At 34.3% G+C, this 24886-nt stretch overlaps 4 protein-coding genes and 1 non-coding gene across 7 annotated transcripts; 3 read left to right on the forward strand and 2 right to left on the reverse strand.

The window, feature by feature from the left end:
• Window positions 1-241: 241 nt before the first annotated feature.
• LOC120199569 (autophagy-related protein 3-like) lies at window positions 242-24790 on the forward strand. Of its 3 annotated transcripts, XM_039200611.1 has the most exons (11): window positions 243-549; window positions 752-822; window positions 942-1058; window positions 1139-1305; window positions 1673-1758; window positions 1858-1909; window positions 2023-2088; window positions 2241-2368; window positions 2599-2701; window positions 11486-11495; window positions 24777-24790. In XM_039200611.1, the coding sequence occupies exons 1-9, from the start codon at window positions 389-391 to the stop codon at window positions 2693-2695; spliced, it is 945 nt and encodes a 314-aa protein (XP_039056542.1). In that variant the 5' UTR covers window positions 243-388; the 3' UTR covers window positions 2696-2701; window positions 11486-11495; window positions 24777-24790. The 3 variants fall into 3 exon arrangements, with proteins under 3 accessions (XP_039056544.1, XP_039056543.1, XP_039056542.1); XM_039200613.1 differs by lacking the exons at window positions 11486-11495; window positions 24777-24790 and adding an exon at window positions 3085-3406 and having other exon boundaries at window positions 242-549; XM_039200612.1 differs by lacking the exons at window positions 11486-11495; window positions 24777-24790 and adding an exon at window positions 2888-2898 and having other exon boundaries at window positions 242-549.
• Window positions 4206-5603, reverse strand: LOC120199568 (type III polyketide synthase A-like). Its single transcript, XM_039200610.1, has 2 exons — window positions 5283-5603; window positions 4206-5191 (listed from the first exon to the last, which is right to left on the reverse strand). The coding sequence occupies exons 1-2, from the start codon at window positions 5473-5475 to the stop codon at window positions 4224-4226; spliced, it is 1161 nt and encodes a 386-aa protein (XP_039056541.1). The 5' UTR covers window positions 5476-5603; the 3' UTR covers window positions 4206-4223.
• On the reverse strand, window positions 11349-12134 carry LOC120199572. The gene is made up of 2 exons (XM_039200616.1): window positions 11912-12134; window positions 11349-11613 (listed from the first exon to the last, which is right to left on the reverse strand). Exons 1-2 carry the CDS (start codon window positions 12007-12009, stop codon window positions 11352-11354), a joined length of 360 nt encoding a protein of 119 aa, XP_039056547.1. The 5' UTR covers window positions 12010-12134; the 3' UTR covers window positions 11349-11351.
• LOC120199440 (GATA transcription factor 4-like) lies at window positions 20616-21488 on the forward strand. The gene is made up of 2 exons (XM_039200517.1): window positions 20616-20822; window positions 20915-21488. Exons 1-2 carry the CDS (start codon window positions 20616-20618, stop codon window positions 21482-21484), a joined length of 777 nt encoding a protein of 258 aa, XP_039056448.1. The 3' UTR covers window positions 21485-21488.
• On the forward strand, window positions 23490-23592 carry LOC120199659. Its single transcript, XR_005523474.1, has one exon. It is a non-coding gene; the product is annotated as a U6 spliceosomal RNA (small nuclear RNA).
• Window positions 24791-24886: the final 96 nt, after the last annotated feature.

Here is a 24886-nt window from a genome sequence, read left to right on the forward strand (position 1 = left end):
ATGATTTTTGCACACACAAAAAAATACTATTTTTCTATTTTTGCTTTATTTTGGGGATAAGATTTCTTTTTTATTTCAATTAAGGCTTGACAAGGTTTTAATCGAGAGCCGTAACCAACACTTACACCCAATCAACCAGAGCCGTCCGATTGACAGACCATTGGTTTGAAAACTAGGGATGTGGGCCAATGGTCTCACGGATAGGAGAAATCACACGCCACAGCGTATTCTTTTTTCCAACCCAGGCATAACCATTCGATTCTCTCTCGATACAACGTCCGTACGGATCTTTGGGGTTTCGATCTTCGACTTCGATCGAATCGCTAGGGCTTTGATTATCGTCTCTCCTCTGGTCGTATATTGAATTGAATTACGAAAATCGAAAAATATGGTACTTTCTCAGAGGATTCATGAAGCATTCAAAGGAACTGTGGAGAGAATTACAGTCCCCCGAACCGTCTCTGCTTTTAAGGAGAAAGGAGTTCTGAGTGTGTCCGAGTTCATCCTGGCCGGTGATAATCTCGTCTCCAAATGCCCTACCTGGTCTTGGTATCTTCTCCATGCTATCAATATACGTGCTTTATTTTTAAGTTTGTAACTTTGTTTTGATGGTTTTAGATTTATCTGAATCAATCTTTATTTTCTTGTCGTATATCGATATCAATGGATTAGTATTTTGGGGTAAAAGTGTAGTTTAGCTTCTTGAGTCATGGTATAACAATTTGATTCAGTAGATTGTTATGAATGTTAGGGAATCAGGAGAGCCAGGCAAGAGGAAGGCCTATTTGCCAGCTGAAAAGCAGTACTTGATTACAAGAAATGGTAAATTGACTACCATTTTTTTTTTTCTTTTCTTGTCTGGTCTATTGCTTTCCCTTTGAATTGTAAATCATGATTAGTAATAGTAATACACTAATACTATTTGATCATTTCGCGGTTAGTCCCTTGCCTAAGGAGGGCTGCATCAGTGGAAGAAGAATATGAGGCTGCTGGAGGAGAGGTTCTTCTTGACAATGAAGACAATGATGGTTGGTTGGCGACTCATGGGAAACCCAAAGGTATTATATTCCTCTGAGATTGTACTTGTTTGGATTCTAATATGGAAATCTGGGCTTTACACAACTCATCTTCCTAGCAGATAGAAGTGACGTGGAGGAAAACCTGCCTTCGATGGAGACCCTAGGAATCAGACAGAATGAAACTGTAAGATCAATACCTTCATGTTTTGGGGGTGGGGAAGATGAAGATGATATACCCGACATGGCTGATTATGAAGAAGCTGACAATCTTGTTGAGACTGATGCAGTAAGTGTTTAGAAATTTATTTGATTTCTGAGACGCAAAAACTATCTGAGCAACTGGTTTTTATTTTGTTTCTCCTTTTCCATTTTGTAACCAATTGATGTAGATTAGCCTTGTATTGAAGTTCTAAGCTTATCAACCAGTTTCCTGTACTATCTTAATATTACATATCTTGTTCAATATGGGTGAGGGTGGGTGGGGGAAAATAGAGAGACAGAAAGGAAAGGAAAGATTATGTTGCGATTAGGTGCAGGGATATAATTTTATGCTTAACAAACCTGTCCTTGTGGATATCAATTCTAATTTCTTATTTCCTTCTTAGTGGTTCTAATGTTTGTGTTCTGAGATAATGTGTGTCTGATCAATGTAGGCAACTTTACAACCGACATATCTTGTTGCTCAAGAACCTGATGATGACAATATTTTACGGACCCGAACATATGATGTCAGCATCACGTAAGGAAATTCTGGTGCCTGCAAACTTGCTTAAGATTTATTTTCAGAATATGCATGTTCTTATGAAAACTCAAACTTGCCGGACATTATCATTTTTAGGTATGATAAATACTATCAAACTCCTCGTGTATGGCTTACTGGGTATGATGAGGTAGGTGTTGGATTTGGATAATTCCTATTTGTAATTATTTATATTTGTTTAATCAAGTATCAAATTTATTCATTTAGCTGCAAATAATTGTCCTCTTCTGAATTTGATAATAGTCGAGGATGCTTTTACAACCAGAGCTTGTTCTGGAGGATGTTAGTCAGGATCATGCACACAAAACGGTATGTCATATTTATTAATTTAGATTCTCTCTCATTAATTGTTAATGGGCAGGAATATGGATTTCAGTGTTCTCATCTCATTATTTTATCCGCACACTCCTTAATGAACTTTGAAAATGTCTTTTACTTTATCCTCAATTACCCGGGTTCAGGTTACTATTGAGGACCATCCTCATCTACCTGGGAAGCATGCATCTGTGCATCCATGCAGACATGGTGCCGTGATGAAAAAGATCATTGATGTGCTTATGTCACGAGGAGTAGAACCTGAAGTTGATAAGTAAGACTTCTGGCCCCTCATTTAATACTAAATTGCTTTCAATTGACCCTTCTTTCTTTAGAAAACATCTATGCAGTCAAAATATTTTTCTCTTACCCTCTTAGAAATGTGGTACGCTTGTACTTTTGGAAGGATTAGTGCAACTACTTCAATTGTTGTTGTATAGCAATTCTCTCAGTTTTGACATGCTGTGACATTTTCCTCATGAATTTTCAATTCAATTATTGCAGGTATCTTTTCTTGTTCTTGAAATTTGTAGCCTCTGTAATTCCAACAATTGAGTATGACTACACCATGGACTTTGATCTTGGCAGCACCAGCACTTAATTAGAGGTAAACCATCAATAACTGAAGGCTTGGCTTTAGATCCAATAACTGAAGGCTTTCTTAGCTTTAGATCCAATTTATTGTTCTTGAAATTTGTAGCCTCTGGAATTCCAACAAATGAGTATGGCTAAACCTTCATTTCTTTCTTTTTCGGTCTTTGTACCACCTGAAACCTGCTTTGTATTATCCAAGCAAGGAATTATATCGGTGACCCCTGCACTTAATTCTGCAATGTTCAAAATTTTGGAAGTCCAGCAGTACCTATGGGGTCTTGAGACTTTAAACCTAAATTTTTTATGAAGTATCTTTGTGTCTGTACTATATATGTTCCTCATTCTTGCTACCTGACTCAGTTGAATCGCTTTTTTTGGAATATATTTAACTTGCAGCTGGTACATTATCTGGTATACCTGTAATGCGGAAGCCACTGCTTGTAAATGTGTACCTAGTGCATGGTAATAACCCTTCGTCGTATTCTTTACTCGACTGAACTACAGGTTCTGATGATGTTTGCATTATAGTTTGTTCGTATACCCTACTCAGTGCCACCGCCCTTGTAAATACAACCTCTAGTGGTATCAGACAGACTGGAACAGAACTTTGTTTTCATCATTGTTATTGGGAATATTGTTTGTGCCACAAAAAGTATTTGATATCATTGAGTTGATTGTACCCGTCAAACTTATTCTGGAATTGTGAATTAGCAAGATACCATATATTTGGAATTTATTTTATTGACCGCACCTGTGAACGTGACGAAGACATCAATAATTTCATCAAATCTATGACTCAGATGGTTGGAATGTATGACTGTAAATATAAATTAATCTTTACAGATCATTGCTTTTTCATAAAAGCCAAAACCAAAGATATCAGGCCTGCTGATGACGGTTCCAGCCTTCAGGTTGGTTAATGACCGCCGGCGTCTCCCTTCTTCATTTGTGTTTTTTTTTCTCTTTTTTTCCCCTCTTTTACACTCCCCATGTTCTCCTTTCACCCATCCCATACCATCATTTTCTCCCTTTATATCCGCCCAACCTCTTCTCCATCTCCGCCTCTTGTCCCTCTCCCCATCTTTTGTTGACTTCGCTTCCTTTTTCTTCTTCTTAATGATAATTGACATCTTTTAATTTTTTAACAAAAACTATATATATATTATATAAAGCAATGTATTACCCTGATGTATTGGATTAATATCAACCTGATATATAGAAAAGCAACAGACGAATGAGAATTGGAGATTCAATTTATAACCTTTTGCTGGATTACCCTGTTGAAGTTTACCCCCCCCCCCCAATATATATATATATATATAAAGAAGAAATAAACACTAGCTGAAAAGTAAATTGAAACTTGACAAGAAATCAACATATACTTATATATATATATATATATAAATATGAAAAAAAAATACATGGATATATATATATATATATAGAGAGAGAGAGAGAGAGAGTTAATAAGTTTCTGTTGGCATTATAAAAATTAGAAAACAAAGGCAAACTTCTCAATATGAATGGCATGTGTATTACAGGCTGCGAAGAAGAATGCCTTCAAATGTAATTCCAGGACCAAATGCCAAGGCAAGGCCCCATTCTTCCCTTCCCTCTCTCTTCAACTCTTCCCTCATGTATTCCATGACATAGAATATGGTATTGCTGCTCACATTTCCATAGTCCTTCAATGCTCTCCTGCTACATTCTAGTTTCCCCTCTTTCAGTTTCAGAGTGTTCTCCAATCGGTTAAGTATTGCCGGTCCTCCAGGATGAACTGCCCAAAACAAGTCATTGAATTCTGTCAAACTAGCCTTTGACATGAGTCTCCTGCAGAATGCCTCGATGTTGTCTTCGATCTTTTGCGGAAGGTCTCTGCCAAGTTTGAAGTTTATGCCTTCTTCAGTAAGGCACCCATCAACAACGTGTTGTGTCCCTGGCAGAAACTGTTGGACTGCATAGCTGAGTTCCATGAAAGGAGATTCTTTGCCCGTTACTGGATTGGTTCCGATGATCACTGCTGCTGCTCCATCCCCAAAAAGTGCTGCACCCACAAGATCATAAGGCCGTGCTTTGTTTGGAGGTCGAAAACCAAGGATGGTAGTTTCTGAGGTAGTTAGTAGAATCCGACTTCCTGGATTGTTTTCAGCTATGTCTTTAGCTACTCGAAGGCCAGTGGCACCACCGTAACAACCAAGAAAGTAAAGCATTACCCGATTAACATCATTTCTTAAGCCAAGTTCGCTAGCAAGGTAAAGATCACCCCCGGGTAAACGTATTTCACTGGAAGAAACATATATGACATGGGTGATATCAGTAGCAGGCCTCCCCCATTCCTTTATGCAAGCTAGGCTTGCTTGCAATGCCATCTCAACAACTGCCGGGTTTGCTATTTCAAGCCTTTGTTTGATTGTTGGTGAACCCTCGGTTGCCAATTCCGGGTATTCATCTAAAACCTCCTTGCACATCACTGTGTACCTAGTCTTCACTGTAGTCGTTTTACCTACAAAAATGAAACACATTATATCATTTTCAAACGAGTAGGGTTAATAAATGCTCGTAGTTACTGAGGCGTGAAACAGAGTTTTGCTTACATAAACGTTCCAGTTTCTCTTTGATGGTGACATCTTGGCATTTTGTATCACGTATGTAGCCCTGCACCAAGTATTCTTGAGGAATGAGTTGACCCGGAAAGGCCTTGCCAATGGCAAGCACTGCTGCCTTCCCTGGAGTGGAATCGCGCTCGAGACGGTGCCATGGAGCATCGTTATTGTCAGTCTTTGACATCTTCAGCAGCGCTGGAAAGAAGATACCTATCTTTTGAAAAAGTTTAATAATGTAAGTATTTTCAGGAGCAAAGAATATAAAGGAAAGGTTGGGCTGTTCTTGGAGAGAGTTTGGTTTCAAGAAAGCCTATCATGAAAAGGTGGCTTTCTAATATTTTGGGCAAAAGTTGTTACAGGTCTGAAAGCTCTCAAGACAGCAGTCTTTTACTTCTTTAGATCCACCTAACTAATATAGGATTTACAACTTAAATGTAAGGAAACCCTTCTTCATCCTCTTCGGATGAATAAAAGAACAAAATGAAAATTTGGAAAAATCTCCTTATCCACATCCCTCTCATTTTTCTCTTTTTTAGTATTCTCAAATGAAGTATCTTGGGATCGGATACTTACTTGCACAATAAAATAAATAAACCACCAGTAGCCTTGAATTTTAGCCCTTGAAGTCGGAAGACTTGGCCACTTTTCAGAATCCTATCCTTCTTTGTGTCTGGAATGCTGCAGAAGAATAGACCCTCATAATAAGTGGATTTATTTAAGACTTCAGCTATACGCCACTGTTTCGTGGTTGGCTTAAATGATATGCCTGACTTCCTGCAACTTGATTCTCCTAGATTATATTTATGGATGAAATTTATGATGAATATAACAAGTTCACCAAAAAATGTATAACAGGAGTTACTGGGATATTTATCTATGAAATTTCTTAATTGTCTCTGCAAAATATTGGGAAAAAGAAACGAGCCCAGGCAGCAGGACCCTGTGAGTGAAACATAGGTCATTCTTACAAAAACAACACAGCATCTTAAACAGTTCATCATCTCGTTGAAACAAGGGATTAGGGTATCATCCCACCTTATGAGACATGACATCAAATATTAGAGTGTTGAAGAACTAAGTGAATCCTATCTTGAAGGATCCACCTATTTCAAAGTCAATACTTCAGATGAACCTAAAAAACTCCTTTGGTTAAGATACTTGGACCTGTTTGACACTTTGGAAAATGAACCAAATTATAAAAAAGTTCCAACAGAATCATTGCTGCCGAAATTTTGGCATCCTGGTGCTGAATTTTGAAGCTTCGTTAACCTGCAACTGATTCGGCATTCTCATTGATACAAACTCAGCTTCATCTAACCTTCCTCCTGCTTCTAATGCCATTTTCAAATTTTCAAGGCATCTCCACCAGTTCATAGTACAAACCAAATGCTTCTGACAGTCTCCTGTTATTACAAAGACCTTATATGACTGTGCAGCACATTCCAATATCAACAGTTTGGTGCTTTTCCAAACTAAATTGCATCATCTTGCACGCCTCTAAAAGCATTTTGCTCTGGCAAAGGAAATAAACCAAGTCTTCCATATCAACCATATAGCCGTTATCATATAGTAATACAAGAACTTGAAAAGCTTTATCCTGCATCCGTCTAGAAAACAGCAACTTTACAGTCTCTGTCGAGAGAATGATATTCAGTCTAATTCTTTTGTCCAACATCAGAGTTACCAAACTGGATGTTTCTCGGGCAGGGTTTTAAATAACGTTCGTGGTCACGTTTTCGGTCGTGTCGCGTTTATCGCGGTTGCAGACATAACGGATGCCATCGCGTTCACTGCGGGTGTCGCGGTCGTGAATTTTTTTTTATTTTGTACAACTTATATTAAAGCATAATAAAAATAATTATAATTATAATGAATCATTTTAATGATTTTTAAAATATTTTCTAAGCGAAATTGACATATATATAATATAGTTTAACAAAGAAAACAAAACAAAAACGTAAACAATGTAAATTATTTGATTTTTTAGGCTTTTCTAAGTAGGGTATTTATTTATTTTAAATTATCATAATATAAGGCCTAAAATAAAATAATTCAGAATATTAAAATATAGAATTAAATGACTAAAATATAATAAAGTAAAGCATAGAGATCAAAATAAAATAATAACATTGAGTAGATTATAAATAAAACAGTGACCAAAATAAAAGAAAATAAAAATATCATAGCTAATTTCGAAATAAAAAATATATAAATGAGTGATTAAAATAAAACTAATGAAACTAGAGCATTATATTCAAAATAATTAAAAAAATGAGGAAGGGGTGACTATTTCATAAAAAGGTGCATAAATGTTAAGGACCTAAGAAGGATTAATCCTAAAACTTCTTAATAAACACTTAAGCAAAACGTAAGGTAAATTTTCATGATCAGACCATATGATCCAGAATAAAATTCACAATAGTCCAAATTCAATGAAAAAAATACAAATATGCGACTAAAGATGGGAGACTTAAATGAAATTAATCCAAAAATAAATTAATAAAACCTAAAACAATACCCATGTCTGTACTTCATCTCTTCTATTTCTCTCCCTCTCCATCTCATGAACGCAACTCCATCTCCATCTCACGAACGTCGCTCACTATGGAGGCTCCAAGCCTCTCGATCGTCGGCCACCGTTATTAACGGTAGATAACGGTAATAGCGTCCCGTTATCGGCGCTATTCACCGTTACCCGTTAGATTGCGAACGTGATCGACAGGTTTTGGCGTGAATTTGCTATCCACCGTGATTTTCCCGGATTTCGATTTCGGATGATGGCGCTACCGCGAAATAGCGGACACTATTGCGTTTTCATCCCGCTATTTTAAACCCTGTTCTCGGGCGCAACTCTTTTTCAGAAGTTCCACCAGAATAAAATGAATTGAAGATGTTTGAGGGAGATGTGAATTCTTCAACATCTTCTCTAGGGTCAGGTGGGCAAGAAGAGGTTCACCATTCTCTGTAAGATACCAGTGATCAGTGGGTCATAGATCTCAAAAACAGGTTCAAAGTCTAATCTCAACATCAACACAACAGCTCATATCCAATTCTAGTTTGGTTAAACCAAGGTAAGATTTTGAATACATCCTTCTAGCTTCAATTCAAGCTCCATTTTGCAAGATTTTCACCATGGTTTTAAAAATGAGTTTTTTGGAGGTTTATTAGAACCAAGGATTCTAGGCTGTTTTTGTTAGATTCCGGTTCTAAGAAGTGCTCTACTCCTTATTTCCATTACATAGTTAATTTAGAAACTCCTTTTTCTTATCCTTGATTAGTGAAAGAAGTGGGTGAAAGCTCAAAGGCCAAGGGAAAAGAGAAAGCTCCTATGGAGTGAGTTGGGCTTTGCATTTAACCAAGAATACAAGGTAACTACACTTGCAACTTTGCCATACTCTTTAGTGGGTCATATGTAGTCCTTGGTAGCATAAAGATTCAGATTAAAGCTTGATGGACATGATCATGGTAGATGCTATGTTTTTGTTTTTAATATGTTATAAAGCCTTATTAATATCCCATATTAATCACATAAGGCATTTATAACAATTGAGAACCTCATTGTAGCCATGTGGGTGAGATTGAATGTGAAATTCGAGCCTAAGTAAGTCATTTTCGAGCAAGGGTATCGGTACTGTAAAAACAGTACCGATATTGTTCTTCAAGAAGAGTAAAAATTGGTTTAGTTTTAACAGGAGTATCGATACTCCTTCAAGGGGTATCGATATTAGGGAATTTTTGAAAACATCAAAGTTAAATTTGGTATCGGTATTCATGGAAGTATCGATACCCAGGGTAAAAGTATCGATACTCCCCATAGCAGTATCGATACTGAGATTATTTTCAAAACATCGAATCAAAATTTGGTATTAATACCCCATTTAGTATCATTACCTTAGCTTAGAAGTATCGATACTAGACGATGAGTATTGATACTATTTCCTTTTAAAGCTTCTGAAATTAGAGTAAAGTATCGATACATATGGTAAAGTATTGATACTAAAAGGTCAGTACCGATACTGAAAGGCCAGTATCAATACCAGCGTACATTTTAAGTTAATTATTTTTAGGGGTATGTAATAAGGAAATGAGGTTCCCAAGAACTCTATAATTACTCTCAAATAAGACTACAAGTGGGAACAATAATAACACTTAGTCAAACGTAGAAACGATAATAATTAGGGCGGCATAAGACTAGACTTGTTTGATGCTTGGGAAACGATTCAGACACCCGAGTTTCTTTCGTTCAGGGTTTTAAAGTATAGAATCAATCCGGATATTCTTAGGGAATGCGCAAGACACTGTAAACTGACTAGCTAGGGTGCAAGGTCCAATACTCGCAAGGGGTGGGATAGTCAAGGTGCGATATCTGATGCAGATATTCCGGGGATCACATCCTCGGTAGACTAGAGGGGTGTGTGAGCTCCGAGATACAGAGATCCCTCAGCCGCACCATGATGTCTACCATAGAGTAGAGAGTGAGTATGGAAAGGATACTCACTAATGACTGAGATTTGATAGACTCATTATACCTTTTTATCAGTTGTATGAGCATGTTATTGTACCCCTTGTATGTTTTAGTTGTTAGCGTGGCACTGGGTTAATTAACTCAGTGTTTGAAATTTGTTTCCTTACGCAGATTAGGTGAAAAGCAGTAGAGAAGCCTTTTGACCAAAAGTGACCTAAACCAGATTCAGAGTAGAGTACGTCTTGAATTCTTAGAGGGCATGTATAGCTAAATTCCCTATTTTGTATATTTGAGTCATGATTTATTTAAGAGATGGTTTGTATATTTTGTTTTATTATTATTGGGAGGTGTAGCAGGTAAACTGATTTGTATAAATGTTGATGTTTATATTATTTAAAGCAGTTTCAAATAAATGTTTTTCCATTGAGTATGTCAAATAAAATTTTTGGTTAATCACTCTGATGATTTCGTGTAGCACTTTTATCGGTCGATTATATGTCGTACTGATGTAGAGTATTACATCCATTTTTTAAGGTAAGCCACATAACCATCAAGATTTGACAGTTGCATGTTTATCTTCGATTCAAAGTTCCAGAATTGCAACGGCTTGCTTGTAAGTAGGACAATGGAAGGTGGGAGAGAGAGCCAGTGAAAGCAGCTGCGACCATGTGGTTACAATTAATGATTGATTGTTTTGAAAGAAAGAAAGAAAAAAAAGGAGTAAAATCCACAATAGAATAATCCAGTCATTATTGTTTCATTAATGGTAACTTTTCCTTCTTCAAAACAGGAACTCACATGACGAGAGTCAGACCAAAACCTCATGGAAGAGAAAGTACAAAGAAGAAAAGAAAATATGGGTTTGTTTATAGGTTTCTCATAATACACTGCAAGGACCCTTATCAGCTTAATTTTGTTTTGTGCTCGAGGGAGATTTGATACTACAACACTGCAGTACAATACAAATAGTAAGAAATATAAACACCAAATGACTTAAATGAAGGGCCCTAGGAGCTACAATTTGCTCAAATAAACTCTCACTGTCCTTTTCCTGTCCCAGCTAGCTTTAGGTACCCATAATAATGGAGGGTCTAGCCATTGAAGTCTTTCAATGAATTTGTAGAACTTTTGCAGCTTTAGGTACCATGAATTCTTTGGCCAAGAGGCGACCATTTAAGCGCATTCAATTCTCCATAAGAGACAGGGATGGAGGTTATTGCCTTGAAATAAACCCTAGCTAGATTATCTAGATAAATAATCAGACTGGCGTGAGCATTCAGCCTATATTATAATTAGCTGATCCAACATTTTCATGCACGAAAAACCTCTCTCTCACCATTCATGCATACACAATGTTACAAACTCTAGCCTTAAGCACTGGGAACAAACGGATAGAAGAGAAAAGCTTAAAAGCCTGTGCCAAGGATCCAGTTCGATCAAAATTACATTATTTTATTAGCAAAACATACTGAAAAAGTGAAAACCGTATACTGCCAACAAATTCATTCATCATCCTTGACACTGAAAGGAAAACGCAACTTATAAACAGGTCTTGCTAACATAAACCCTTTATTTGAATTGTTTTTCAAGTGTTTTCAACACATGACATCCTTGAGAAGCTTGTACCTGCGTGTCGTGGGCCTTGGAGAAGGGGTTCCACTGCTCTTTCCTTTGTGATCGCCACTCTCTTGCTTGAATTTGTCACCGGAATACTCGGATCGGTTCATAGCTCCGGCTTCGTTACCGGCCGATGATTTCTTTGAAGAGCTTCCTTGCTTTGGGTTTCTTTCTTCGCTCTGGCACCAATCACACAGTTCAACCGGTTCCGCCAAATCGCTGTAGTAGTTACTGCAATACCTGCAGAATCAAGAAATCGTTCGAGTTTCAACCCATGAAATACAAGGAGGGGGGGAAACATTTATGAGTATGATGAATACATTCATATACACTAACAAAACCATTATGTTTGGTGGTGGTGGTTGTTATTGGGTGGTGCTCGGTGGAGATGGGTGTTATCTACCTGTGATGATGATGATAAGACGAACAAAGAGTAGCTAGCTATCATTCCCCATCATCATCATCATCATGTGATAAATCCATATGTGTTTAGACATACGTATATTATGGAGATGCTGAAAAAGAGAAAGATCCATACGAGTGTTGAAATCGGTGGAGGCATTTGATGCAGCGGAAGAGTTTGTCAGGGAAACCGACGTCGCCGCACATGCAGCAAACAGGTTGAAGATCCACCATTATTGACGGCGTTGAATTCTGATGATCACAACGACGAAGAAAGGCACAAGATTTTGGCTGAAGAGAGAAAAAGGAACAAGAAAGAAAGAGAGATAACTAGGAGAGAAGCATAACTATATATCATGGATTCAATTTCAGAGCCAGTGTATGAACACATTTTTCTTCTTTTATATAGAGATAATAAATTACTATTATCTTTCAGAGGTAGACCACAAGTTGCTTGCAGTCGTTTTCAGTTGCAGAGAGATGTTAACCTTCGTATTCAAACCTTAAAATGACAGTTATGACCTGTGTGGGCCGGAATTCACCTATTCTTTTCTCCCCATTTTTTGTCCTCCTCTCTCCGGCCACCGTCATCACAAAAACAAGTTTTATAGTATTAGATTACTCTAATTTTATAGATAAATTTTAATTTCAATCGTCGATGTAGGTCGTTAATTAAATGCAGGATTATACAGATGACCTAATCGAAACTCTAACTCGTGATAATATGAGTATGCCTCGTGTTTGATCAGAGAGGGAAAACATTTGTACACTAACGGTGCGTTTGGTTCACGGAATGTAAGATTATCACTGAGAATAAAAGATTATCAGGGAATAGGATTACTAGGAATGTTGTATTTTGTGTTTGGTTGTTTTAGCAGGTATGTAAGATTACCGTGTTTGGTTAAAGGAATAAAAGATTATTGAAATGTATATTTAACCAAATTGTCCTTATTATATATTTGTATAATATTACAAATTGTAAAATATTTATATATTTTCTTTAAAAAATTAAATTCATAATATTTATATAATTTTTTTACAAAATTAAAAATATAAAAAAAGTTTAATGAAAGGGTAAAAAAAATTTTAACCCCTGAACTTCATATAAAATTTTAATTATATATTTTTTTTGTAAATCTAAAATAATTTAAGGATAAATTTGTAATTTAACCTTTGTAGAATTTTTATTATTCAATGACAGAAGAATAATATTTTTGAAAAAAAAATAAAAATTTAAGTGCATTTTAGTCCAAAACGTCGGTAATGTTATAATACCTAAGGGAATGGAGGTAATGACATTCCCGGTAATATACACAAAAAAATCTACTATTAGTAATAAAACATTACCGGGAATGAGATTCCCGGCCAACTAAACATGAGAATGTTGGATTCCCATCCCATGGGAATCCCATAATCCTTGAACCAAACACCCCCTAAGAAAAAGTTAAGAAACAAAACTTCTTTATAATATTGTATTTTGAACCTTTAAATCATGTTATACATGTAAGAAATAGTTATGATTTATAGGTCATTTTCCAACTGTCGTTTTACGATTTCTTTTAACGTGAAATTTGTGTTTAACATTTTATCTATTAGTTTTTAATGTGTTTTTTTTACCAATGTTTTTAATATGATACATTTAATATTTTATTCGCTATATTTTTAATGCAATATATTTGATTTTTACGACATTTGATGAATTGCGTCTAATATTTTATCAACAATAATAATTAATGTGTCGTGTTGAATATTTTGTTCACAACATTTAACATATTGTGCCTAAAGTTTATGCACGACATTCAACATGCCATGCCCAAAATTTTTCTAGATCACTCAAAATAGTGTTTATTTTTTTCACAATATAAAATACTATATTTTACATAATATTTTTTTTATCCACAGAACCACAATACTCTCAAAGTATTAAAATCAAATTTTAACCATAGCACACAACATATGATATCCGAAATGTGCGACACTCAAATTATCGTGTTCATTGTTTTATATATCGCACCCTGATTGTGGCACGTCCACATTCCTTGATTTCTTAGTGGAAAAATATGCATGAAAAATCTTTTGTGTTCATGTTTTTTTTTTGTTACTCTCCCGGTTTTAAGGTTTAATCTTGATTAATCCGGATCGATTCACGTATCACATCTGACTTTGATGGGTGAGTCTCTCAGTGTAGATTTTTTGTATACACAAAAATTTGAATCCGAAACATTACTTAAACGATATCAAGTTACTCATCACTTGAATCAGCTCATTGATCTTTTGAGGGTTCGTTACATTCGCCTCTTTAAGACTCCTAAATTAAGCGAACTCTTTTTAATATGAAGTCCCAACTTCCAAATAAATATTTCTTAAAGCATATGTAAAAGTATTTAAATCAATTGTAATTTCAGTTTTTATATCAAAATTCAAGACATACTGAACAATATAATGGTTAAATTACATGTATAATCACAAGATTAAAGAATTAATTCTATTTTGATCATCAAACTATTAATTTTTTTTGATCAAATAACTTAATTATTAAAATGGTATCAATCAAACCATTGATAGTAAACTTTTTATCAGAAATATTGATGTGTTAGTTAAGTAAATTTATATATTTTCATATTTGGTACTTCATATTTACGCACTCAATCAATCTAATTTTAATTAAATAATAATAATAAATTTAATAGTCAATATTTAAAATTTATTAATTTAATTATAATTTTAATTAAAAAATTTAAAATAATTTCCAATCAGACGGTGAGGATTTGAACCTAAGATTGTCGGGGTTAAGGAGCGCGCCCAATCACTGGACCAAATCCAACAATTGTTAATATTTTACTTATATCTTAATTATAGTTATAATAAATATAATTTTAAATATACTAATAATTTTCTTTAAATTTTCTCCTTTGTTTCTCTTTCTACTTGTTACTCTCAAATTACGTAGAAAATAAGACAACAAAAATAAGTAAACAAAAGAATAATATTATAAATAAAATATTTATGGATTTGATTATAATATTGATTTAAACTTTGTAGTGTCCTTATTTTTAAAGGAATATTAATGGTAACTTTATTATTATGGTTTAGTTATAAAAGAATTCAAAGAGTTCTATACTCGAGATATTTCTATTGAAACGAACATTGAATTCGTGTTAGGAGACTAAAAAAGAGTGTACTAAAAAGTTTAGTATCCGACGGTTATTGATAAAAATGATCGACGATAACCGACGATAGTGGTTTGCAGTGGTTGACAGCGGGAGACTTCGATGGGATTCAAGGGGTCAAATTGAGTAAGAAGAGTCAGTTTGAAAATAAACGAGGATGATCCTATAGCCAGAGGCTAATTAAGTAAAGGGTTAGAGCAGGGTTGGCAAAGCAACCGCGCATGCTTTTAAAATTAGGCAAGTTTAATTAGATTATATTAATCACTCACATCTAATAAACCACTACTATTTGTCCTTTTTTATTCCTAACTAACTCGACCTTAATTTGATTTCTTTTCTTTGAAGATTTGGCCTCGGATTCACGAAATTTAAGTTATAGCTAAGCAAGGGTTGTCGGTTGTACTTAATCATTATGTAAACTCGTTTATACATCAACTATTGTTGGAAATAAAGTCCAAGCAGACCCTCCGATTGAAAAATAAATGCATAAAGGGTCGCTAAATCAACAATTAATTCCTACACATGCTTTCTGATTCTTTTGTGTGATACAACATTCGTGCTGGCTAATAAGAGAGCTAGGAATAGAGCTTGTGAGGGGTGAAATTCACCCAGTAAGTCAAGCACGTAAAAAAAATAATCCATTAAATTAACCCGAATTTTATTTCGGAATGTGCGGCAAATGCTGTAAGTACATGGTAAATTCATCACGTCAACGTGATGAATTTCAAATTAATGTAAGAAATACCATAAATCCTAAAATAATTTTAGAGACGATGTAATACCTGCCTGGCATCGTGAGGTCATTGTCCAAATTTCTGACGGATCTATAGACACCGGTTTTGTCCCAAAAAAAATTGAGAAAACCTGAGCCTAAATCAAATTGGACCCGAACCCATTTCTTACTCAAGACCCATGTCAGCAACCCACACACCCCTCAATTCTGGGGTGGATCTAAAAATCTAATTTTGTAGACACCAATAAAATAATTTCATGTGGATTAAAAAATATACAAATAATATCATATTTATTTCGTATCAAATCTTATGTTACCTCCGTTGGAGTCTTTAATGCCAGTGGAGAGGTTCTTTAAACAAGCTCTAATCTTCTTTGATTCTTAGTGGAAAGGCCTTTAACTATGTTTACAACTCTATTAATCACGTACGTTATTTATTACTTCGTCATACCATAACATGGGAGTATATTATTTTATGCTATATTTTTGTTTATCAAAGATATTATTTTATGCTATCAGCACTACTATTATTTAGTACTATATTTTTTTTGTTGTTATAGCCACATGGCTATGCACGTGCCGTTGCTTTGGGATCACCAACGTTTGTGTCACGTGATTCCGCCGTAGTTCTTACACCAATGCCAAAACATCTAGCCACTCAACGGAGGGATGTAAAAAATTGATTTGATCTGTAAAATTGATTGAAATCGATTTAAATTAAAATTGTTTTTAATTTGAGGTGGTGATGATACGAAATTGATTTAAGTTTGAACTGGCGTTCATCTGAATCCAAGTTGGATTTGGAAATTTACGACCTGTACATGATCTGCACTCGACCTGAGAACGACCTGATAATGTGATGATTGAACCCGACCTACATCCGACATGATATAAACTCGAACCCGAGATTAATCAGGTAAATAACTGATATTACACGACCTGTTATAAATATGATATGTAATTGACTCAACCTGTAAATGATCCGACTTATTATTGAACTGATCTGATATTTATCTGACTTATAAGTTACAATTGATAAAATTATGAGATTTTGATAAAGTTGTGAGATTTTGAATTTATAATAAACTATGATAATTAATATGATTACTTTTAAAAAATTAAAACAAATTATTAGTTATGATAATTAAATTAATAAATTTACTTTTTATATTAATTATAATTCTTATATTATAAATCTTAATTATAATCATTAAATTAATTTCATTAAATAATTTATTTATTGAACATGATTTTATTAGATTATATAAAATTAATTTAAATATTTATAAGTTTAACTTATTTTTATGTAATAATTAATTAATAATTTAAATATAATTTAGCTTAAAATTTTAAAATATATACAAAAGACAAATTTACTTGAGGTTGAAAATTTAAAATTTTCAAATTTAAACATTAATTTAAAATAATATATATATATATATATATATATATTCACATGACATGAGTATACGAGAATTTTTTAAAAGAAAAATTGGTACTTGTTTTTTAGGGAAATTTTGTTTTTGTTTTTTTGAATTTTGAAGCAGGAACGGCGAGACTTTATGTCCAAAAAAATATTTTGACTTAATTAAGCTTGTGCTCCTTCAACAATTAGAGTTTTACTATTTTGTAATCTGTTTTTGCTTTCATTTATTTCAGTCATGATTTAATTATGAATCTCTCCTTTAATTTTCAATTCAATGCAATTTAATCCTATATACATTCTAACTATTTTTAATTTTCCCTTCCTTCTTTAATGTGCATAATTACTTTATATATATAAAAGTGTACATTATACTTATATAAGTATATAAACATAATGAATGCATAAATATAAATGTATAATATACATTATATATACATGAATTATATTATCATGACATTCATTATACATATTATATATATATATATACATTATAAATATAATGTGTACTTATATAAGTATATACTTATAATGCGTGCATAAGTATAATATACATTATAATATATGTATACATGTCATGCATTATATTATCATAACATTCAACCTTTGAAATGAATGCAATTCATTTTATTTTATAATTTTTCCTTACATTTACTATTATTTTAATTTAATCCCTCTGTCTTGTTTAATTTATTTAAATTTAAATTTATAATTTTATATTTATTCAATTTAGTCCTTAAAATTTTATTTATACCTAAAATTGGTTCATACTTATTTATGTTTTTGTAATAATTTTTGATTTGATCCCTCATCCGTTTTTATATTAATTTCAACTTCGTATTTTATAATTATTACAATTTGATCTCTCATCCATGTGTATTGTTTAGTTTATTTAAATTTTTGTTTTTTATTTTATGCTTGTTCAATTTATTCAGTTAAAATATATTTTTATCAAAATTGTCCCTTAATTATTTATATAATTTTTTTAATTTACTCAAAATCATATACAAATTAAAATTACAATTCATTGTTCATGAAATACGAAAAATAATTAACCCAAAAATGACCCGACCTAAAGTTAATCCGTACCTGGTAAGATCCTACCTGAATTTTGTCTAATAATGATGTGACCCGATCTGAACTAGATCCGACCTGAAGTCCATCCGAACCTAAATTAACATGGAATTTAACTAATTCGGACTTAAATTGTTTTGACATGAACTGACATCAATCCGAACTTAAATTAACTCGATCCGAACCCGAACCAAATATAATGATAAAATCAACCTGAAAATGACTCGAACTGATTTAACCTGTACCCGACTTGATCCGAACCTGATACGACCTATATCTGATTTGACCTATCTTGACAGGACCCGACTTGATCGATTACCTGATCTTACATCACTAACTCAACTCATCATTTTCTCTGATCCCTTTTGCTCATCTGTCTACCCTATATAGATGCCCTTAATCCTTTATTCTATTATTGGGATAAACCAATTTTTATTCCCCAGGTTACTCCTCTAAACTTGACATTATTTAATTTAATCAAAATTTATTTTAATTTATACTGATTTTAAATTCGATGATGTGCTATTTCAGCGGTACATTATATCAGTAAAAAAGACTAAAAAGAAGGTGAAAAATTAAGTTTAAAGTTCAATGTGGACTAAAATTTGTTTTATTCCTTCTATTAAGTACTAGTTACCAATTTTCCAGCTTCTTATAAATTAATTAACCTATTTTTTTTAAGTTTAAAACAAATAAAAGAGGCAGTAAGATGAAGAAAATGGCAGTTGTCGGTGAAAGTATTTGGGTTAAAAAAAAACTCTTCTTCTCCCTCCGGTATTTAAAAATGGTGTGGGGCATGATAAAATCACAGTCAACGTGAACACATCCCGTCTCTCTCTTCTCTAATATTTTCTTTTTCTTTTTCCATTAGGTAATAAAAGAAAAGTGGTCCCTTTCATCTTGATTACAGTCATGGACAGATTCATGGTATAAATAAAATTTTTAGGTGTGCATCGTCCGTTTAAGAGTTAGCACTATCAGTAAAATAAGTAACTAATAGAAAAAAATTGAATTTTAAAGTAATCACGTGTCCACTATGTGGATCCACCACTGATTGCAGCACCATGCATGCCTGCCAGCCTCCATGCATATATATCTCTTGAACATGAAGCAAGCCATTTACTATCTTAGTTTTCATGTAAATATACATACACCAAGTTGCACCAACTCTTTTTTCTTTCTCTCCCATTGCTTTGTCTACATTTAAAAGCTTAAAAAATTCAGAGTAGTGGCAGAATGACGTTGAAAGGACCATGTGTTTTAGTAAATGTTAGTAATACAATGTTTGTTTTATAACCTAAACGAAAAGGTAAACGCCGGGATAACTAGGATAACTGGGTTTAGGTCTACTTTATTTGCAGTTAATTGCTGTTGTTAGTTTTTTATCTAATGAATTCACGTATTAGTTTAATTGTACACATCATGTATATGATTTAATTATTTAATTTAATAAATTATTAAGTCAAATTATGAGTTTGGCCGTGTAAAAAATTATTAATACTTCAATTAGTATTGAGACAATTGTTGTATCTCTTATGTTTATTGTAACTTTGATGTCAATCTTCCTACTTTCGAAATTTCTAAAAATCTTCATAGTTTCATATCTTTTACATAACTATAGTCTTTTGACTTAATAACTGTTTTCGGTCTCATCGTCGCTAAATCTAATATTACACGACCTCCTTATATACTCACCTTATCGACCTACAAAAATAACCATCAATACCCTAAGTCTAACACAAGCTTTAAATATCCGTATATAAATTCCATCCAAAATTAAAACTAGAGTCTATCTCTCTTTCTGAAAAAAAAAACTCTCATTTCTAATACCATTATTCATCATTTTCTCTTGTTTATTTATATTTCTCTTTTACATTTAGAAAATCAACGGTCACAACTCTTCAATCAAATAAAAAAAATGAACCGCTTAAAACTGCTACAACTCCATTTCTTTCATCAACAATAACCTTCTTGTATTAGGTAATCAGTGAAATAATCTAAGACATAATATAATATATATAACATTTAGAAAACAATGGTGAGTGTAGGTTTAATTTATGCCCAGCGCATGTCCAGTAGTAGCAACAAGTGGGGATGCCACCCATTTCTCCATCAACCCAACCATCCATGCATTTGTTCTTATTTACTACTAGCATTAATTAATTATTTTACTTCTACCACAGTATATATTATATTATATTATAAAACTACACATGCATGCATGAAGGGCTGCATTTACAACATCAATCTTTTTTTAATCTATTTTTATAATAAATAGATTACAGATCCCATTAAAAAGAAAACAAATACTCTTCTCGCACGTTCCTCTGCCCCCTCTTCCCATGCATTTCATATAATAATCACTCACCCTCTCTGGGCATTTCTTTTAAGGGTAAAAGGATTCAGGCATCAGTGTATAGTGTGATTGAGAGAAGAAGAGATGGATGTGTACGGGCTTCCAACTTCGGAACAAATAGATGTTGATGATCTTTTGGATTTGTCCAACGATGAGCTTTTCCCCTCCGCTTCCGATTCCACCAACAATGATCAATTCCCTCCTTCTGAAATCGCTTCCTCCTCCTCCTCCTCCGCTTGCACCGTTGCTCCCACTTTCTCTATGGACTTTACCCACGGGCTTTGCCTTCCCGTAAGAACTTTGCTCCCGGTTAATACCATTTAGGTTTTGTTTTGTTTTGTTTTCAGTTACAAGATTAAATTGTGGTGTTCATTTTGTTTGTTTGTTTACAGAGTGATGATGATGTGGCTGAGCTGGAGTGGTTGTCGCAGTTCGTAGAGGATTCCTTCACCGACTTCCCATCGTGCACGCTCCCCGGAATCTTTAACCCCAAAAATGATCATCACTCCTCGTTTTTAAGCAAAGCTCGAAGCAAGCGGTCGAGAGCGGTAACAACAGCAACACTAAACGGAACAAACTGGAAGACGGACATGTCGGAAGCGGCGACGGCAGCTACTTTAACGGGAAAGTCGTCAAAGACAAAAAGGGAAATCCAACAACGTCAGACATGCCCAGCGGCAGAGGGAGGGGTGAGACGGTGCTCGCACTGCTCGTCGGAGAAGACACCGCAGTGGCGGACGGGGCCATTAGGACCAAAGACATTGTGCAACGCGTGTGGGGTTCGTTATAAATCGGGTCGGCTTGTACCGGAATACCGACCCGCAGCGAGTCCAACATTTGTGCTGAGTCAACACTCGAACTCCCACCGGAAGGTGATGGAGCTGCGGAGGCAGAAGGAGCAGCAGGTGTGTCGTCAGCACCACCGTAAACAACGTGACTTCGAGGTGTGCTGACGTGCGAAAGTTATTGTAATCACGTTCGATGGGGTAGCAGCGTTTCGAGGGTTTTTTTTTTTTGTAGGAATTTTGTTTTCATAAAACAAGTAAAAGTCATTAAATATTTAGCTTGGGTTTCAGTTGAGCTACCAGCAGCTTTAACTCTCGTTGAAAATGAAAAGGTTACGAGTGATGAGAGTGACTTTCCACGTGACGCACCGCAACGCATCGACAGCTGAAACGGACCCCCCGCCCCGGAAATTGGGTTTTCACTCTTCACGTGTAACTTCAGAAAAGTGTCCAGTTAAATAAAGAGTATGATTGATAGCCGCACTTTCGTTTAGGGTGGTGAGACCACACAAATCGAGAGTTACTAAATTTATTCTGTCAAAGTTTGATAAATATTTGATTCGAGTTTGAGTTTGATTTGAGATTTGATATTCGATTTGAAAAGCTCGTGAACAACTCGAAAATATAATATATATTAAGATTTTTTAAAAAAAAATAAATTATTAATAATATTTATATTTATGTGTTACTTGTTAGTTTTTTTTAAATGCAATATAAGATTTGTATTTATTTAAGGTTCAGGTTCGAGTTCGAATTCGAGTTTGAGACTTCAATCAAATTAAGTTTAAGATCTTTTTTTCATGTCGAGCTTTAACGAGCTCCAGTTCATGATTTCGAGTTCGAGTCGAGCTTGAAAATTTTAGACTTACGAGTTTTCGAGTCAAACTCCATTTCAGAGTTTTTAAGTCGAATCGAATTCAACAATACTTGAACTCAACTCGACTCGTTTACACCCCTACTTCCATTCATTCAGGTGGTACTGTTGACATCTAAAAGGAAATTAAAAGCCCCTAGAAGTTTGTAAACCCTACATTAATAAGGTAATATTAACGTAATAAAATTTGTAAAAGCTTTTAAAAGTCGTATTTTAAATAAAAGACCTACTAAAATAATTTAAAGTGTCTTAAATGAAGTCTTATTATGAATGGATACCGACATAAACTTTTAGACCTACTAGAGTCGATTATAGTCGACGGTGTCAGAAGGAGAGGACGACCAAGGCGGAAGTGGGAATACTGATTAAGATATGATTTGAAGGATTTAGCCCTTACCGAGTACATAACCTCTGGTAGGAAAATATGGAGACTTAAGACCAAGGTAGCCGAGTAGTGCGGGTCATATCCATACGGTGAATCATCTTTGTCTTCTTTTAATGTCTTCGTAGTAATTCCATGACTTCCACTTTTTATACGTTTCTATCATTGGAATTTATGAAGGCTTAGAACTAGGGTAGCGGAGTAGTGTTGTCTTGGTTTAGGTTTTAACCCTTTTGACTATATTCCTTCACGTTGCTTGTTCTCGTTGACTTCTGTGTATCATTTTCTTCATGTTTCATCTTTTTAATTTTAGTCGGATCTTACGTTTCTATTTATATGCAGAGCTTTTTACGCAGGGAGTTACTTGCAGGGATTACTTCCCATTACAGACGCGCATATGTAGACTGCATATGGAGACTGTTCAACTATGTAATTATTTATTTATATATACATGCATTACATTTTATCTTTATTTTTAATTTTCTGACTACCAGAGGTCTCTCACGGAAACTGCTCTCAACCTGACGTTGGGGGTAGCCTATTATCCTACCTCCCCCTTACTTTCATTGTATATGAGAATAGGGTTAGGGTTTTGTTGTTGTTGTACTGTTACGTTTATTAATAATAACAATTATTGTTATTATTATAATAATAATAGACTCTTGGGCTATTTTATCCGGTTCAAAGTTCATCTGATTTTATATTACTTCTGGACCAGTTTATTCTTCAACTACATCTACAAGCCCATGGCTTTTGTTTTGTGGGACGCCCATGTCTAGGCCAGCCCTAATGTTCGGAAATCGTAACGTTGAGATGAGTCTAGTTCAGGATTTAGTTGGGAGCCGACTAAATATCCCACATTATACAGGGAAGAAGAAAACCAACAGTTTATGAGAATCAACCAACCACCTCCGCTTGTCTCGTCAGGGACATTTGATAAAATTGGAACGATACATAGAAGATTAACATGGCCTCTGCGCAAGGATGACATGCATAAATCAAGAAATGGTTTAAATATTTTTTTATGTTTTCCCCCCTGAAGTTTTACAGGTCTGATTCCATCGAATTACAAATCTGGGTTTGGTCTTTCCAAGTCTCTTGAGCGGTGAGTTGTTTAAAGGAGATCTTCGTTTTGTGAGTGTAATCTGTTTAAAGATGATTTCTTTAGAAATGGGTTATGGAATCATTGATTAAATAATTTCCCTGGAGATATCACGGTCGGTGAACGAGAAAGATTGTGGAAAACTTTTGGGTTTTGACAAGCAAAAAGTGTCCTGCTTTAATTATCAAATTAAGGGCTGAGGAGGCGAACGTACATTTCTAAAATTCGAATTTTCTTTGATTAATCATCTATTTTATTAATACTGTTCACTTTAAAAAATTATTATTCCCATCTTAAAATTTGAATTTTCTTCAATTATGAGATATATTATTAACAATGTCTATCTTGAAATTTTATTTATGCCTACCTCGTTCAAAAATTTTATATATTTAACGTATATGTGCCCTCCCTAGAAAAAATTTCTGGCTGGATCCGCCCTTGGCTACAAGGTATACTTTTATGCATGCCGATATTCGATCTGGTATTCGTACACAACTACACAAGATATGCTAAACATTTTGCAGTCATCGGTGATAACGTCCTAATTTGTTACCAGAATTGAAGCACCAAATACTGAAGGATGAATTGGATTTTGGCAGGGCATTGAGGAATGAAATTGAACTGAAAGATCACTCTTGAGCTGTATTCGACATGCTGAAAGAGGTACTTGACAACCAAAACTTAAGGTATTTGTGTTGCTAATTCAGACTCTAATGACTGTCATTTGTCACTTTGAATACTTAAAGGTTGTCCCTTAAAGAAATTCTCAGTATGACCTGAACCAATTCAGCTTCAACCCTTATTCGTTGCTCTCTTTTCTTGTAGTTGTACAGGCCTTGCTCAGTGGGACATGAACCAGTTCAACTAGGTTTTAGGAACCTGACCAAATATCCTATATCCATTTGAATCAGAACAGTAAAATGGGTTACACATAAACCATAATACTGCATAGATTAACATGAAGGGAAAAAAAAAATTCGAGAAATGGATTTTTTTTCCTTGTAAATTTCTCTGTTTTCTTTGCATTTGTATGCTTAGTTTGTTGTTCATCTTCATGAATTTTGCTTCATATGTGTTTTTTTTGCTTGTTTAACTCTCTTAGAAAATTTGCAGAGAAAGAAAAGAAACAACTTTGCTGACAAACTACAATTAGAAATTAAGAAAGTCAAGGAAGGGAATTAGGTACTGAGATCTAGTGCGAGTATATTAGTG

Source organism: Hibiscus syriacus, unplaced genomic scaffold, assembly GCF_006381635.1.
Source record: "Hibiscus syriacus cultivar Baekdansim isolate YM2019G1 unplaced genomic scaffold, ASM638163v2 tig00005459_pilon, whole genome shotgun sequence".
In the NCBI taxonomy this organism is placed as follows: domain Eukaryota; kingdom Viridiplantae; phylum Streptophyta; class Magnoliopsida; order Malvales; family Malvaceae; genus Hibiscus; species Hibiscus syriacus.